The sequence below is a fragment of the Grampus griseus genome (assembly GCF_964374135.1).
Source record: "Grampus griseus genome assembly, chromosome: 18".
Classification (NCBI taxonomy): domain Eukaryota; kingdom Metazoa; phylum Chordata; class Mammalia; order Artiodactyla; family Delphinidae; genus Grampus; species Grampus griseus.
In genome coordinates, this window is record NC_139012.1 from 54,962,529 (window position 1) to 54,977,756 (window position 15,228).

At 37.0% G+C, this 15,228-nt stretch overlaps 1 protein-coding gene across 1 annotated transcript in view; it reads left to right on the forward strand.

The window, feature by feature from the left end:
- Positions 1–13,156, forward strand: part of WBP4 (WW domain binding protein 4) — a 33,527-nt gene extending 20,371 nt beyond the window's left edge. The window contains exon 10 of the mRNA XM_082675698.1: positions 10,283–13,156. Coding sequence (XP_082531824.1) covers positions 10,283–10,493 — 211 coding nt within the window. The 3' untranslated portion in view covers positions 10,494–13,156. The remainder of the gene's footprint in view (positions 1–10,282) is intronic.
- Positions 13,157–15,228: the final 2,072 nt, after the last annotated feature.

Genomic DNA, 15,228 nt, shown 5'->3' on the forward strand with positions numbered 1-15,228 from the left:
TCTGTTTGGTTGGTTGGTTGGCTTTTTTGTGGTGAGGACATTTAAGATCTAGTCTCTTAGCAGTTTTGAGGTATGTAACACAGTATGATTACTATAATCACCATCCTATAAATTAGATTCCCCCAAATAGTCTTACAACTGGAAATTTGTACCTTTTGCTCAATCTCCCCATTTCCCCCATTCTTCAGACCTGGTAACCACTTCTGTAACTCTTGTTTCTGTAAGTTTGGATTTCTTCAATTTCACATATAAATGGTATCATATAGTATTTGTCTTTCTCTGTCTTATTTCACTTAGCACAGTGCTGTCAAGGTCCCTCCATGTTGTCACAGATGGTAGATTTCCTTCTTTCTCATAGCTAAATAATATTCCACTGTATGTATCTACCACATCTTCTTTATCCATATCTTGGCTACTGTGAATAATGCTGTAGTGAACATGGGGGTGCAGGTATCTCTACAAGATCCTGTTTGTATATCCTTTGGATGTATATGCAGAGGTGGGAATCTTGGATCATATGGTAGTCCTGTTTTTAATATCAGGAACCTCCATACTGTTTTCCATAGTGTCTGTACCAATTTACATTTCTACCAACAGTGCTGAAGGTATCTCTTTTTCTCCACATCCTTACCAACACTTGTTATCTCTTGTCTTTTTAATACTAGCCATTCTAACAGGTATGAGGTGATATTGCAGTTTTCATTCACATTTCTCTGTCAATTAGTGATGTCAAGCATCTTTTCATGTACCTTTTGGCCATTTGTATGTCTTCTTCAGAAAATGTCTATTCATTTTCTCTGCCCATTTTTTAATTGGATTCTTTGGGGTTATTTTGTAATTGGGTTATGAGTTTTTCATATATTTTGAATGTTAACCCTTTAGCAAATATATGATTTGCAAATATTTTCTTCCATTCTGTACGTTTCCTTTTCATTTTGTTGATTATTTCTTCTGCTGCCCAGAGCTTTTAGTTTGATGTAGTCCCACTTGTTGATTTTTGTTTTTGTTGACCATGCTTTTGGTGTCATATCCAAAAAATCATTGCCAAGACGAGTGTCAGGTAGAGCTTTTTTTAAATGTTTTCTTCTGGCAGTTTTACAGTTTCATTTCTTATGTTTAAGTGTTTAATAAACTTTGGGTTAATTTCTGTGAGTGATGTGATATAGGGGTCCAATGTCATTCTTCTGCATGTGGTTACCCAATTTTTCCAACACCAGTCATTGAAGAGAATATATATTCCCTATTGAATAGTCTTGGCTCCTTTGTCAAATGTTAGTTGACCCTACATGTGAGCGTTTATTTCTGGGCTCTCAATTCTTTTCCATTCGTCTATGTTTCTGTTTTTATGAGAGTATCATACTGTTTTGATTACTAAAGATTTGTAGTATAGTTTGAAATCAGGAAGTGTGATGCCTCCAGCTTTGGTCTTCTTTCTCAGGATTGCTTTGACTGTTTGGGGTCTTTTGTGGTTCCTATAAAAATTATAGGATTGTTTTTCTATTTCTGTGAAAAATACCATTGGAATTTTGATCAGGATTGCATTGAATCTACAGATGGCTTTGAGTAGTATGGACATTACAACAATATTAATTGATCTGATCCATAAACACAGGATATCTTTATTTGTCTGTGTCTTCAATTTCCTTCAGTGTCTTGTAGTTATCAGTATACAGAACTTTCACCACCTCAGTTAAATTTATCACTAAGTGTTTTATCATTTATGATGCATTGTGAATGGGATTGTTTTCTTTTTTCTTTTTCAAATGTTTTGTTGCTAGTGTATGCAAGTGCAACTGCTTTCTGTATTTTGATTTTGGTTTTGTTTTTGGCCACTCTGTGCAGCTTGCAGGATCTTAATTCCCTGATCTGGGATCGAACCCGCGCCACCTGCAGTGGAAGCGCAGAGTCTTAACCACTGGACTTCCAGGGAATTTCCTGTATTTTGATTTTGTATCCTGCAAATTTACTGAATTTATTGAGTAGTTCCAACAGTTTGCTGGAGGGGGAGGGGGGCATGGGGAGTCTTTAGGGTTTTCTATATATGAGATCATCTTATCTACAAAGAGAGATAATTTTACTTCTTTTCCAATTTGGATGCCTTTATTTTTTCTTGCCTGATTGATCTGGCTAGGACGTCTAGTACTATGTTGAATAGGAGTGGCAAGAATGGGCAGCCTTGTCCTGTTTGCGATCACAGAGAGAAAGCTTTCAGTCTTTCACCATTGAGTATGATATTGGCTGTAGGTTTGTCATATATGGTCTTTGTGATGTTATGTTCCTTCTATTCCCAAGTGGTTGAGTATTTTTATCACGAAATGATGTTGTATTTTGTCAAATGTGTTTTCTGCATCTGTTGAGATGATCATAAGATTTTTATCTTTCTTCAATCAATATGAATTGATTTGCAAATGTTGAACCATCTGTCCTTACATCTCAGGGATAAATCTCACTTGATCATGGTGTATGATCCTTTTAATGTGCTGTTCAATTCAGTTTGCTAATATTTTGTTGAGAATTTTTGCATCTATATTTATCGAGGATATTGGTCTATAGTTTTCTCTCCTTGTAGTGTCCTTATCTGGCTTGGGTATCAGGGTAATGCCAGCCTCCTGTAATGAGTTTGGGAATATTCTCTTCTGTTTTTTGGAAGAGTTTGAGGAGGATTGACATTAATTATTCTTTAAATGTTTTATAGAATTCTCCAATGAAACCATCTGGTCCTGGCCTTTTTTGTGTTGGGAGGTTTTTAAGTATTGGTTCAGTATCCTTCCTTGTCACTGATCTGTTCAGATTTTCTGTTTATCACAATTCATTTGGTAGGTTGTATGTTTCTAGGAATGTATCCATTTCTTCTAGGTTATCCAATTTGTTGGTGTATAATTCTTCACAGTAGTCTCTTTCAATCCTTTTTATTTCTGTGGTATCAGTTTAATGTCTCCTCTTTCTTTTCTGATTTTGAGTCTTCTCTTTTTTTCTTAGTCTAGGTAAAAGTTTGTCAAATTTGTTTTTCTTTTCAATAAACCAGCTTTTAGGTTTCTTATCTTTCCTATTCTTCTGGTCTCTATTTCATTTATTTCTGCTCTGATCTTTGTTATTTCCCTCCTTCTGCTACTTTGGGCTTAGTTTGTTCTTTTTCTAGTCCCTTGAGGTGTAAAGTTAGGTTGTTTTTTTTAGATCTATCTCTTTCTTAATTAGGCATTTATCAAGTATAAACTTTCCTCTTCGAATTGCTTTTGCAGCATCCTATAGGATTTGGTATATTGTGTTTCCATTTTCATTTGTTTGAAGATATTTTTTGAGTTCCTTTGATTTCTTTTTTGTCCCATTAACTGTTCAGGAGTGTGTTAACTTCCATATATTTGTGAATTTTCCATCTTTCTTCCTGTTATTGATTTCTGGTTTTTTACCATTTGGGTCAGAAAAAATACCTGGTATGATTTCAGTCTTCTTAAATTTGCCAAGATTTATTTTGTGACCTATTAGGTGATCTGACCTGGAGAATGTTCTGTGTGTGCTTGAAAAGAATGTGTATTCTGCTGCTGTTGGACGGAATGTTCTCTATATGTCTGTAAGTTCCATTTGGTTTAAAGTATTGTTCAAGTCCGATGTTTCCTTGTTGATTTTCTCTCTGGATGATCTATCCATTGTTGAAAGTGGTTTATTTAAGGCTTCTGCTGTTACTGTGTTGTTGTCTATTTCTCCCTTCATACCTGTTAGTTTTTGCTTAATATATTCCAGTGTTGGGCACATATATATTTAAGGTTGTTACATCTTCTTGATGAATTGACCCCCTTATCATTATATAATGACTTTCTTTGTCTCTTGTTACCATTTTAGGCTTAAAGTTTATTTTGTCTGATATAAATATAGTTACCCCTGCCCTCTTTTGGTTTCTGTTTGCATGGAATATCCTTTTCCATTCCTTAACTTTGAGCTTATGTGTGTCTTTAAATCTGAAGTGAGTCTCTAGTAGGCAGCATATAGTTGGTTCTTGTGTTTTTATCCATCCACCACTCTGTACCTTTTGATTGGAGAATTAAATCTGTTTACATTTAGATTAATATACGTAAGGACTTAACTAATGTCATCTTATTGGTTTGGGGCAGTTTTGTAGTTCCCTTTTTCCTTTTTTTCTCTCTCCTTTTTGAATTGATGAGTTTCCATAGTGGTGTGCTTTTATTTCCTTCTCTTTATCTTTTGTGAGTCTATTTTAGGTTTTTGCTTTGTAATTACCATGCTGCTTATATGAAAGATCATATATATATGACAGTCTGTTTTATGCTAATAACAACTTTGGTTGAATACAAAAAGTACCTTTTCACTTGCCCCCCATTAATGTTTTATTGAAGCATAGTTGATTTACAGTATTATTTTGATGTCACAATTTACATCTTTATATATTGTGTATACATTAACAAATTGTTTTAGCTATAGCTATTTTTAATACCTTTGTCTTCTAACCTTTATACTAGAGTTAAGTAGTTAACAGGACACCATATTATATTATTAAACTGGTTTGTATCTGACTCTGTGCTTACCTTTACCATTGTTTTGTGTGTTTTCATGTTGGTAATTAGCAACCTTTCAGCATTTCTCATAAGGCACTTTTAGTGATGATGAATACCCTCAGCGGGTTTTTTTATTTTGGGGGGGAAAGTCTTTATCTCACCTTCATTTCTGAAGGACAGTTTAGTTTGGTAAAGTATTTTTGGTTAGCTTTTTTTTTTTTCTTTCTTTCAGCACTTTGAATATATCATCCTGGTCTCCACTGAAATATCTGCTGTTAGCCTTATGAAATTCCCTTGTATGAGAGAAATTCTTTTTTCTTGCTGCTTTTAAAATTCTTTGATTTTAGACAGGTTTAGTAAAATGTGTCTTGGAAAAGATCTTTTTGGATTGAAATTTTGAGGTGACCTACTAACTTCAACTTGGACCCATAAATCTCTCCCCACATTTTTCAAGTTTTCATCCATTGTCTTTTTTTTCTTTTTTGGCCACACCATGTGGCTTGCAGGATCTTAGTTCCCCGATCAGGTATTGAACCTGCGCCCTCAGTAGTGAAAGCAGAGTCCTAACCACTGATGCACCAGGGAATTCCCTCAGCCATTATTTCTTTAAATAATCTTTCTGCCCCTTTTTCCATCTCTTCGTCTTCTGAGACTCCAAGGATGCATACATTAGTTCTCTTGATTGTGTCCCAAAAGTCCCATAGGGTTTCTTCATCCTTTTCACTCTTTTTTTTCTCCTCTGACTACAGAATTTCAAATGATCTGTCTTCAAACTCACTGATTCTTCTGCTTGGTCGAGTCTGCTGTTGAAGCTCTCTATTGAATGCTACAGTTCAGTCATTGTACTATTCAGCTCCAAGATTTGTTTGGTTCTTTTTTATGTTTTTTTATCTCTCTTGAATTTCTCATTTTGTTCTTCTGTTGTTTTCCTGATATCATTAAATTGTTTGCCTGTATTCTCTTATAGTTCTCAGTGCATCTGTAGAACAGTTTTTTTGAATTCTTTGTTGGATGGTTGGGCTAGTTACTGGAAGTTTACTGTATTCTTTTGGTAGAGGCATTTTTCCCTGATTCTTGGTGAACCTAGCAGCCTCGTGTAGGTGTCTACACATTTGAAAAAGGAATAACCTCTTGTAGACTTTATAGACTAATGTCACTATGGGAAAACTTCCACCTGCAGGTGGGGCACACTGGAGCAGGTCTGGTGGTACCGGCCACCAAGGGGGCATGTGGCAGCAGTGGGGCTGGGGGGTTGTCATCACTTTAGCTCAGGTCACTAGAATCCAACAACTGTGTGGTTCTTGGCAAACACTGCAAGGGTTCCACAGTGGCTGCAAGGGCTGTTGGGGTCCTCAGCAGCACTTCCAGGTCCAGCAGCTAGAGACCAGGACAGGCAGTGGTGGTGGCCGGCTCTGGTGGTGAAATGCACTCGGCTGCAGGGCCAGCTATAGATGCCTGTGTATGTAGTGGTCGGGGCCAGGCAGGCAGCAAAGGGCCAGAGTCAACTACACGTTCACTGACAGCTTCAGGGACCCTGGCTGTCGGGGTGCTTTCCCATGGCTGCACAATCTTCCCCTGAGGGTAAGCACTGCAGTAGAGGCTGGTGATGGGTGTCAGGGCAGCACCATGCAAGTGCAGAGTTGGTGGGGCTAGCCCCAAGCATGCAAATGGCAGTGGGGTCAGCCATGGGAGTCTAGGCTGCCATCTTGCACAGAGGCCTGAGCTGACTGCAGTGTGGTTCCTGGGCTCTGGCAGTGGCAAGGGCAAAGGGACTGAGGCAGCTGACATAAGTGAAAGCTAATAGCTGTGCAGCACAATACCTGGTGAAATCTGCAGGGCTCTGAAGCAGCTGTGATGTCTGTTGGTTCTTTCTTCAGTGGCAAAAGCTGCTTTGTTTGCCTGCAGAGCAGATCACTGTGAACTGCAATCACTCCCACTGCATGGCTGTTCTTGGTCGTCCCTGATTTTTTTCCTTGTTCCTAGCAGTCTCTATAGGTCTCACCTTCGCCATTGTGGGTGGAGTGAAACCTAAGCAGGACCTTCCTGCAGTGGCCCAAAAGGCTGCATCAGCTGGTCACCCACCCACTCTTCTTTTCATGTTGAGGGGAACTGTTTCCAACTGGGAGGTTTCCTCTTGTCTCTGAGCGGTGTCAGCTCGGGGGATGGGATGATGCAGGCAAAGTGAAGTTGTCTTTCTTATCTTTTTTTGCAATTATTCTCATTGTATTTTGTTCCACTGTGTTGCTTAAATTTCTTAAATGGACTCCAGAGCTCTCCTAGAGCTGTTTTTCTTCGTGGGTAGCTATCTAATTGTTGATCATTTTGTGGGAATGAAGACTGGGGTCTCCACTAAAGGCTTTTTAAATTTGTTTTTCCTTAATGAATCAGCTCTTACTTTTAACTGTGTATTTTATTACATATCCATTTATTAATGGATTTTCTGTTTCTTCATTTCTACTTTTGTAATTTTCTTCCCCTGACTTTTCTTAAGTTTCTTTGTGTTTGTTCTTTCTTCAGATGAACACTTAAGACTATTGACAGGAGGTAAGGAAGGGGTCTGTTCTTATTTCTTAATGAAAATAATCAAAGCTGTATTGTCTGTGAATATAATTCTGTCCATATATCACATAAACTTTGGGTGATGATTCCTTGATTTCATTGTTTTTGGAACAATTTAATATTGTGTTTTTGCTTACTCTTTTTTGACTTGGTGGTTTTCCAAAAGGACTTATTTTTAAATCTCTACATAGGTGGAAGTTTTGGGGTTTTTTTCCCACCTTTATTACATTGTGTTCAGGTATTATAACCTTTACAATTTTTACATTTTGAATTTGGAAATGACCGTGGTTTTGAGGAAGTGTTTGTGTAATTATTTTTTGTAACTGTTCTAAAGTTATTTGAAAAGAAGGTGTATTCTCTGTAAGATATTTTATTTGCAGACTCTTTTCTTTCAAATACAAACTTCTTTTCCTCTGATTATGTCACACAGGTGTATATCCTACTTCACTGCCACTTCTGTTAGCTTCCACTTAGGAATTCCCTAGGACCATGATTTCAAAAATGGACTCTTTTTCTATTTTATCTCTCCCGTAATCCCACTTAAGAAGTAATACTATGACTTGATCACTTTATCAAAATACAACACAAAACACCAAGATTGTGAAATTAAATGAGTCTCTCATAGATTTTGTTGGACAGAGATTCATTTGTCCAGCGACCAAACCCTACTGTTCTTCATTACTCAAAATCTTTCTCTGCTTGGCTAATGGAATTTCTTAGTTTCACCCAGAAGCAGAGTGGTCTAGGGGGAAGAATATAGGTTTTAGATCAACACAGGCCTGGGTTTTAATCCAAATAATATTACTACCTTAACAGTTTAGTTGACCAAGTTATTTAACTTCTCTCTAAGCCTCAGTTTCCACTCCTGTAAAAACATAAAAATACAAAGCCAAGAATGAATACCCCATCAACTTTAGGGGCTGCTGGCCTTCTTGGAAAGCACCATTGTTGGCAATCTAAGGGAAGATAGGGAAGTAGGAAAAGCAAACAAAAATGGCATTTAACATATATTTTTAATACAATAAAGTTTGGAAGGCGTCTCTATTCAAAACAAATCAAATTTAGGACCTGTTCCAGTGAGAATTCCTATTTCTTGCATCCCCTCATCAGATTTTGAGGAAATGTTATATAACATCATGATCTACTAAGATAGCTTCTTCCTCAAGTTTTATATTATATAGAATAGTTTTTGGTTTTGGTTTTTCTAGTTTTGAATTATCCATTACTGATTTGAAATTTTCCTTGTTCTTATATCCTTTGTACTTATGTTCTTTATTTTGTTTTTTGCAATCCTAGCAAATTCCTAACTATTGTTACATTTTTAAAAATTATTACAATGCTTAGAGACCTCTTTTAAACCTGTTTTTTAACCCATGTATATATAGGTTGGAACATAAAAAGATCTCTCAATTCTACCACCACAGACCTTTCTACATGGTCTGTGTGAGAGGGAAGCAAATTTGTTATCATGTACTTTTAAGATAATTGAACTGAATAGCATATATTAAATTCTAAGCAAACACCTAAAAATCATGTTATCTCTAAACTGCAGTTGTCAAGAGCCGTAGTTGATGAGAAATCACTGTGAATGTCTCTGACTTTTGTCTCTGCTTTCCTCTGACTTGACTGCCTTTCTCACAGGCTCTCCCCACTTGATAGCAAAGCTTTAGGCTTATATCATACTTACAGTTAGAGATCCCAGCAAAAAAGAGGTGCTGCTTTGCGACTTCCAAAAGTGATCCTGGTTAGCTTTCATCACATACCCAGTTCCTATTCCTGAGCTAACCACTGTGAATTCTGACTGGACCTGAACTAAATTAAGCTCAAAACTCAGAAGGGAGAAGAGGTGGTTCCCAAAAGGGAAAAAAAGTTAAAAGGTGTTCTAGTGCTAAAAAAGACACTAACTAGAAGACCCCAAATAAAAAGAGAATATTTCTATTCCAGGTGCCTAGTGCATTGTCTGGTTTATAGTAGACATTCACTATATAGCTGCTGTTATTAGAGTTAACTACTACTGTAGATCTACCATAACCTTTCACACTTCTCCTGGCCTCCAGGAAAGGTTTTTCTCCCTTTATTTCCAAGAATCAAGATGAATGACTACATTACCTGTGTTCTTCTGAGATTGAGGAGTGTAGATCTGTATAATCTTCACTCTTCTTAGATGGGGTTTCTCAACTGGGAAATATAATATCTGGGACTTCTAACATTTAAATCATACCTTTACTTTTTATTCCCTTTTCTCTATTGTCATCACGCTTCCTTTCATGCTGACCAGGTAATCTTTTGGTTTCAAGTGATAGAAACTTGAGTTACCTTAAATTGAAAAAAGAGGTTATTAGTTCAAAGATTCCCAGAAAGGTTCTACCTACAAGTTGTAGGAGGGGTAGGAATTGGGCCTCACGAATTATTGGAACCAGGCCTGAAACACTGGCAGGATTCTCCATCTCCCATCCTACTTTTCTTTGTATGCCAGCCTTACTCTCTATCTCTGCAGAACTCCTTTCTCTAAATAGGACATATGGTTCCCAACAGGTTTTACATTCTTAGCCACTAGAGTATTAAACATAATGGTCTTTCTGGTCCATGTTCAAAAAGCTCATGGTCGGGACTGATGGGTATGGTGTGACTTACTTACTCTTTCACAAACCAGTTGACTATGTAGACGGTAGGGTACTATGATAGGTTCATATTAATTAGGTACTGAGCTCTGTACTAGTCGTCTGATTATTCATACTAACCAAGTGGATAGTTGAAGGGCTAGTCCTAGAAAAGAGATGCTAGGCAAACAGTCTCACGGAGTCCGCTACACCAGAACATTGGGATTCCATGGTTTTCGTCTTGTGCTGTGTAAGCCTTCAGAGTCCTTGTCAGTCCACAGCAAAATCCGTTTCCAAAGATACTTCTCATTTATCCACCTGTGTAACTTATACTGCTAATCATAAGTACAAGCATTTCCGTCAGTGATACACCCAACAGGAACAAAAGAATAGATGGGACTTTTCCTCATGTGTCCACATAAACAGGTGCTCAGTATCTTAAATAATATTATAAAATCAGTGTTTTAAAATAGTTTCCTACTCCCAAACGACCAGCTTCTAACTTCTATTATTATCATTAGAAAGAAGACCTTGAGGCTTTGGTGGGCTCACACATTAGGTGAAAGTTTATCTTACTCTGTCAAATAATGGTTCTATTTTTACTTTCTGTTCCAGTGAGAAGGTAGATTTGGAACTTCCAAGCGCTGAGAATGAATATGTATCAACTTCAGAGGCTGATGTTGGTGGGGAACCCAAAGTGGTTTTTAAAGAAAAAACAGTGACTTCTCTTGGAGTCGTGGCAGATGGAGTGGCCCCAGTCTTCAAAAAGAGAAGAATTGAAAATGGAAAATCTAGAAATTTAAGGCAACGAGGTGATGATCAATAACTGTAAAAAAAGCTTTTTGTACGGGCTTTTTGGACAGAATGGAGACAATACATCTTAAAAGCTCCTCTCTGTTTATTTTACAGTACTTAAATGCTAAAAATTTAGACTTATTCTAAATGTAAAATAAATCTTTTTTCATGTGAAATTGATTTTTGTTCCTAAAATGGAAGCCTACCACATTGCATTGTAATACAGTGTATTATGTTCAGTGTCTAAAAATTGCTAATTATGTCATAAGATGCTATGTATCTGTTATTTAAAACATGGAAAAGAAAGGCCTTTATTCCATTCTTACTCATATGAACATACTTGTACTGCACTGAAAATGCATTACTTTTGCATGCAGATATTATCCAAGAAATAAGAATTAGACCACATAAGAGAAGATTCACAGCCCGTGATGAGTCAGTCCTGAGGATCCTGTCAGAAGAACTGATGTAGAAAGTGTATGCATATTGGCTTGCTTTATTCAGTTTAACATCAAGGGCCAAGAACCAGGACTGAAGCTTAGGTCGTGCTTAATATGGAATGAAAATCGAACCAAAGGTAGAAGGGTGTATCTGCCTGGTTCAATGCAAAGCAACAACCATTGCTTAAGCATTTTCGCCTTGAGCCAGGCACTGTGCTAGGAACTGGAGATGTAAAGGTGAGCAAGACATCTCTCTGTTCTTCACGACTTCTCATTCTGACGGAGTCCTTTTTTCCCGTCATGTACTCTGTGTAGCGGCCTTATATGTACTGGATAATATTTTTTAGGGTTTATTTGAAACTGTGTAGATGAAGTCTTGAACAAAAATAGCAAAAGGTCTCTGACTTCAGTAAAAGGTTTTAGTGTTCCTTTAGACAAATTGGAAATTTTCCATTTCCTGGTGAAATTTCTTAAGAAGTGGCATTTTCTTATTTAATCCATTTGAAGTAGGTACCTTCCCTTTATTATTCCAACTTCTTAAAATTATATTTTTTATAAATTGTACAGTAGTTAACATTTGGTAGTATTTGTCTTTTTAAGGTTACTAGTGTACATGTAAGAAAATTATAGCTTATTAAAAACTTTATGAAAGAGTAAATTAAATATATTTTTTTTTCTTCTAATACTGATCAGTGTCAACTTAGCATTGGTGAGACAGATAGTATTTGGAGACTTGTCTTTATATTTGTTCAGTATACTTACTTGGCTATTTCACGAATGTATAGTGTTACAGAGAAGTATTTTACATTCTCCAAGCCCATTTGTCATCTAGCTAATAAGCAGTGCACTTTGGTGCTTGACTCTCCTCAATTGGAAAAGATAATAAGATATAAATGGAGTACTGCTATATTTTACCCACATATTTAGCTCATACAAAATAAACAATCTGAGGACATTTTTAAAACCACACCTCATTATGTGAAGTGTTTCTCTTTGATGCATTCTTTAAATTATCTCCTTTACCTTTGTAACAAGACAGTATTCTCAGAAGTTTAAAGGCCGTTCACCTTAAACTGAAACTGGTTTTAAGGATTGCTCAGAAAAGACTTGACAAACACAAAAATTTTAGTAAATCAAATCATGAAAAATAATACTTTTCTATTTGCTTTGAAAGAATAAGTAGAGAATATACCAGCTTCAATTACTGGATTTTTGCAGAAGTTAAATATTTGATATCATGTCTACCATCACACCTTTCTATTATATTGTTTTGCCTATATTTTTGTATGGTTAGGAGATTATAAAGTCAATGTATTTTTATTATATATAAAAATTCTAAACAATAGAGAAATAAGTGTTTAAAAAAAAGTCCCAGTAATCTCTGACCCCTCCCCCATGGCCACTGTGGGGTTTTGTTTTGTTTTGTTTTGTTTTGTGTTTTTTTTGGCTAAGCATGTTAATATTGTGGGTATATGTGGATAACCCTTATGACACCTGGATCTATGAGGTCTGGTTTCTGGATGAAATCGTATTCAAAGAAGCATAATCCAAACAGTCAAAAGCAGTTTTTGTTTTTTAATGCAATTTTTATAACTTCTGAAAACTGTACTGGGGGAAACAACCAGATTTTTAAGTATTGAAAAACTGTAATAATTAAAATAGTATGGTACTTGCTCACCCATCATACATAAACTAGAGTTTGTTTCTGGTTGTCTGTTATTGTACCAGCACCACACTGGTTTCATTATTGTGTTTTCATAGTATGTTTTAACATCTGGTGAAGCAGATACCCTCATAGTACCTTTCGGTTTAAAAATGTTCATATCTATTCATTATTTCAAGTTGCCACCTCTGCCTTCCCCCCAAAACTCTGTGATCCCATACCACACCTACTGAGTTGGTAATAGCTGGCATAATTGTTTTTCACATTGATTCTTCTCATCTATCAACATTGTCCTTTCAGTTAGTCAGTTTTCTTAGGTCTCTCTAAAGTTGTGTAGTTTTCTCTCTAATGGGCCCTATTCATTTCTTAAAATGTAAGCTTTCTGAGGGTGCCCACATCGTAAGTACATGGCATACTGTAAGCAGTTAATATTTTTTAGTGAATGAATGAGAAAATAGAAGAAAAAGAGCAAAAAAAAGAAATACAGATGACTCAAAACTACAACTGGATGTCATTTTTCACCAGATTACCAAACATAAATTTGTTAATGTTGAAGTTGTGAGAAAATAGGTGATCTTGTACACTATTAAAATATATGCATTAATCTTTTAAATTTTTCTGTATTTTATTATGTCTTTACATCTCAAAAAGTTTGCAGGCTGAGAGACTGCTTCTCCCAAGGTTAGCCCTTCTTAGAACAAAGGGCTTGACCAGGAGCACATCTTTCACATACAAACCAGCCAATTCCAAGTCTGTGGCCCCAACCACCTCCTTATCTAATTCTCACACACCAATAAAATATTCCCTCTGCTCTAAAATCATCCCAGGGCCAGATACCAGGCAACTAGAGGCCACTTCTATAGCCCAGAGACCACTTGAATTGTTCAAACGAGCCAATCCTAAACTTTACTCTGCCCTACGTCGCCTCTTCCAAACAAACTCTGTTGAAGACATTGGCCTAGACTTTCCCCTTGCTCCCATCTTCTGCCAAATCTGGTGTTTCCCCTGTAGCCCTGAGTGGCACATGATCACCTCCTCTCTGAGATCTGTGAGTATAATAAACTTCCTCCTCCCAAGCCTCATTCTCGTCTCTTGTGGCCACACCTACTTTTACCATTCCATATCCAACATGCACATTGTAGAACAGTACACATGGATACAACTTCTAATAGAGAAAGTTTTCAAAATACCAAAATTTGGGCTTCCCTGGTGGCGCAGTGGTTGAGGGTCCGCCTGCCGACGCAGGGGACGTGGGTTCGTGCCCCGGTCCGGGAAGATCCCACATGCCGCGGAGCGGCTGGGCCCGTGAGCCATGGCCGATGAGCCTGCGCGTCCGGAGCCTGTGCTCCGCAACGGGAGAGGCCACAACAGTGAGAGGCCCGCGTACCGCAAAATAACAAACGAAACAAAACAAAATACCAAAATTTAAAAGCACGTATCTATTAACTGGGTAATTCCGCTTCCAGAAATTTATTATAGGTATTCTCACACATGTTAGAAATGACAGGCATAAGGCTAATCTTATTTCTAAATAAGCAATTTGAAAAAACCTTAGGGTCTATCAATATAAAACTATTAAATCGGTTGCATTTCTTTATACTAACAGTGAAATTCAGAAAGGGAAAGTAAAAAAAAATCCCTTTTAAAATCACATCCAAAAAAAGGAAAATACTTAGCAATAAACCTGACCAAGGAGGTGAAAGACTTACAAGCTGAGAACTATAAAACATTAATAAAAGAAATTGAAGGTGATTTAAGAAATGGAAAAATATCCCATGCTCTTGAATGGGAAGAATTAATACTGTTAAAATGGACACACTACCCAAAGCAATCTACAGATTTAATGTTATCCCTATCAAACTACCCATGACGTTTTTTACAGAACTAGAACAAATAATCCTAAAATTTATATGGAACCATAACAGACCCAGAATTGCCAAAGCAATCCTGAGGGAAAAAAACAAAGCAGGAGGCATAACCCTTCCAGACTTCAGACAATACCACGGTAATTGTACAATGACTACGAAGCTACAGTAATCAAAACAGTGTAGTATCGGCACAAAAACAGACGTGGACCAATGGAACAGAACAGAGGCCAGAAATAGACCCACACACCTTCAGTCAATTAATCTTTGACAAAGGAGGCAAGAATATACAATAGGGAAAAGACAGTCTCTTCAGCAACTGGTGTTGAGAAAGCCTGACAACTGCATGTAATCAATGAAGTTAGAACACACCCTCACACCATCCACAAAAATAAACTCAAAATGGCTTAAAGACTTAAATATAAAGCATGACACCATAAACCTCCTAGAAGAGAACATAGGCAAAACATTTTCTGATATGTCGTACCAGGGTTTTCTTAGGTCAGTCTCCCAAGGCAAGAGAAGTAAAAGCAAAAAAAACCCAAATGGGACCTCATCAAACATAAGCTTTTGCACAGCAAAGGAAACCATAAATAAGATGAAAAGGCAACCTATGGACTGGGAGAAAATATTTGCGAATGATGCAACCGACAGGGCTTAATTTCCAAAATATACAAACAGCTCATACAACTTAATAACAACAACAAAAAAACCCCAAACATCCCAATCAAAAAATGGGCAGAAGACCTAAATAGACATTTCTCCAAAGAAGACATACAGATGGCCAACAGACACATG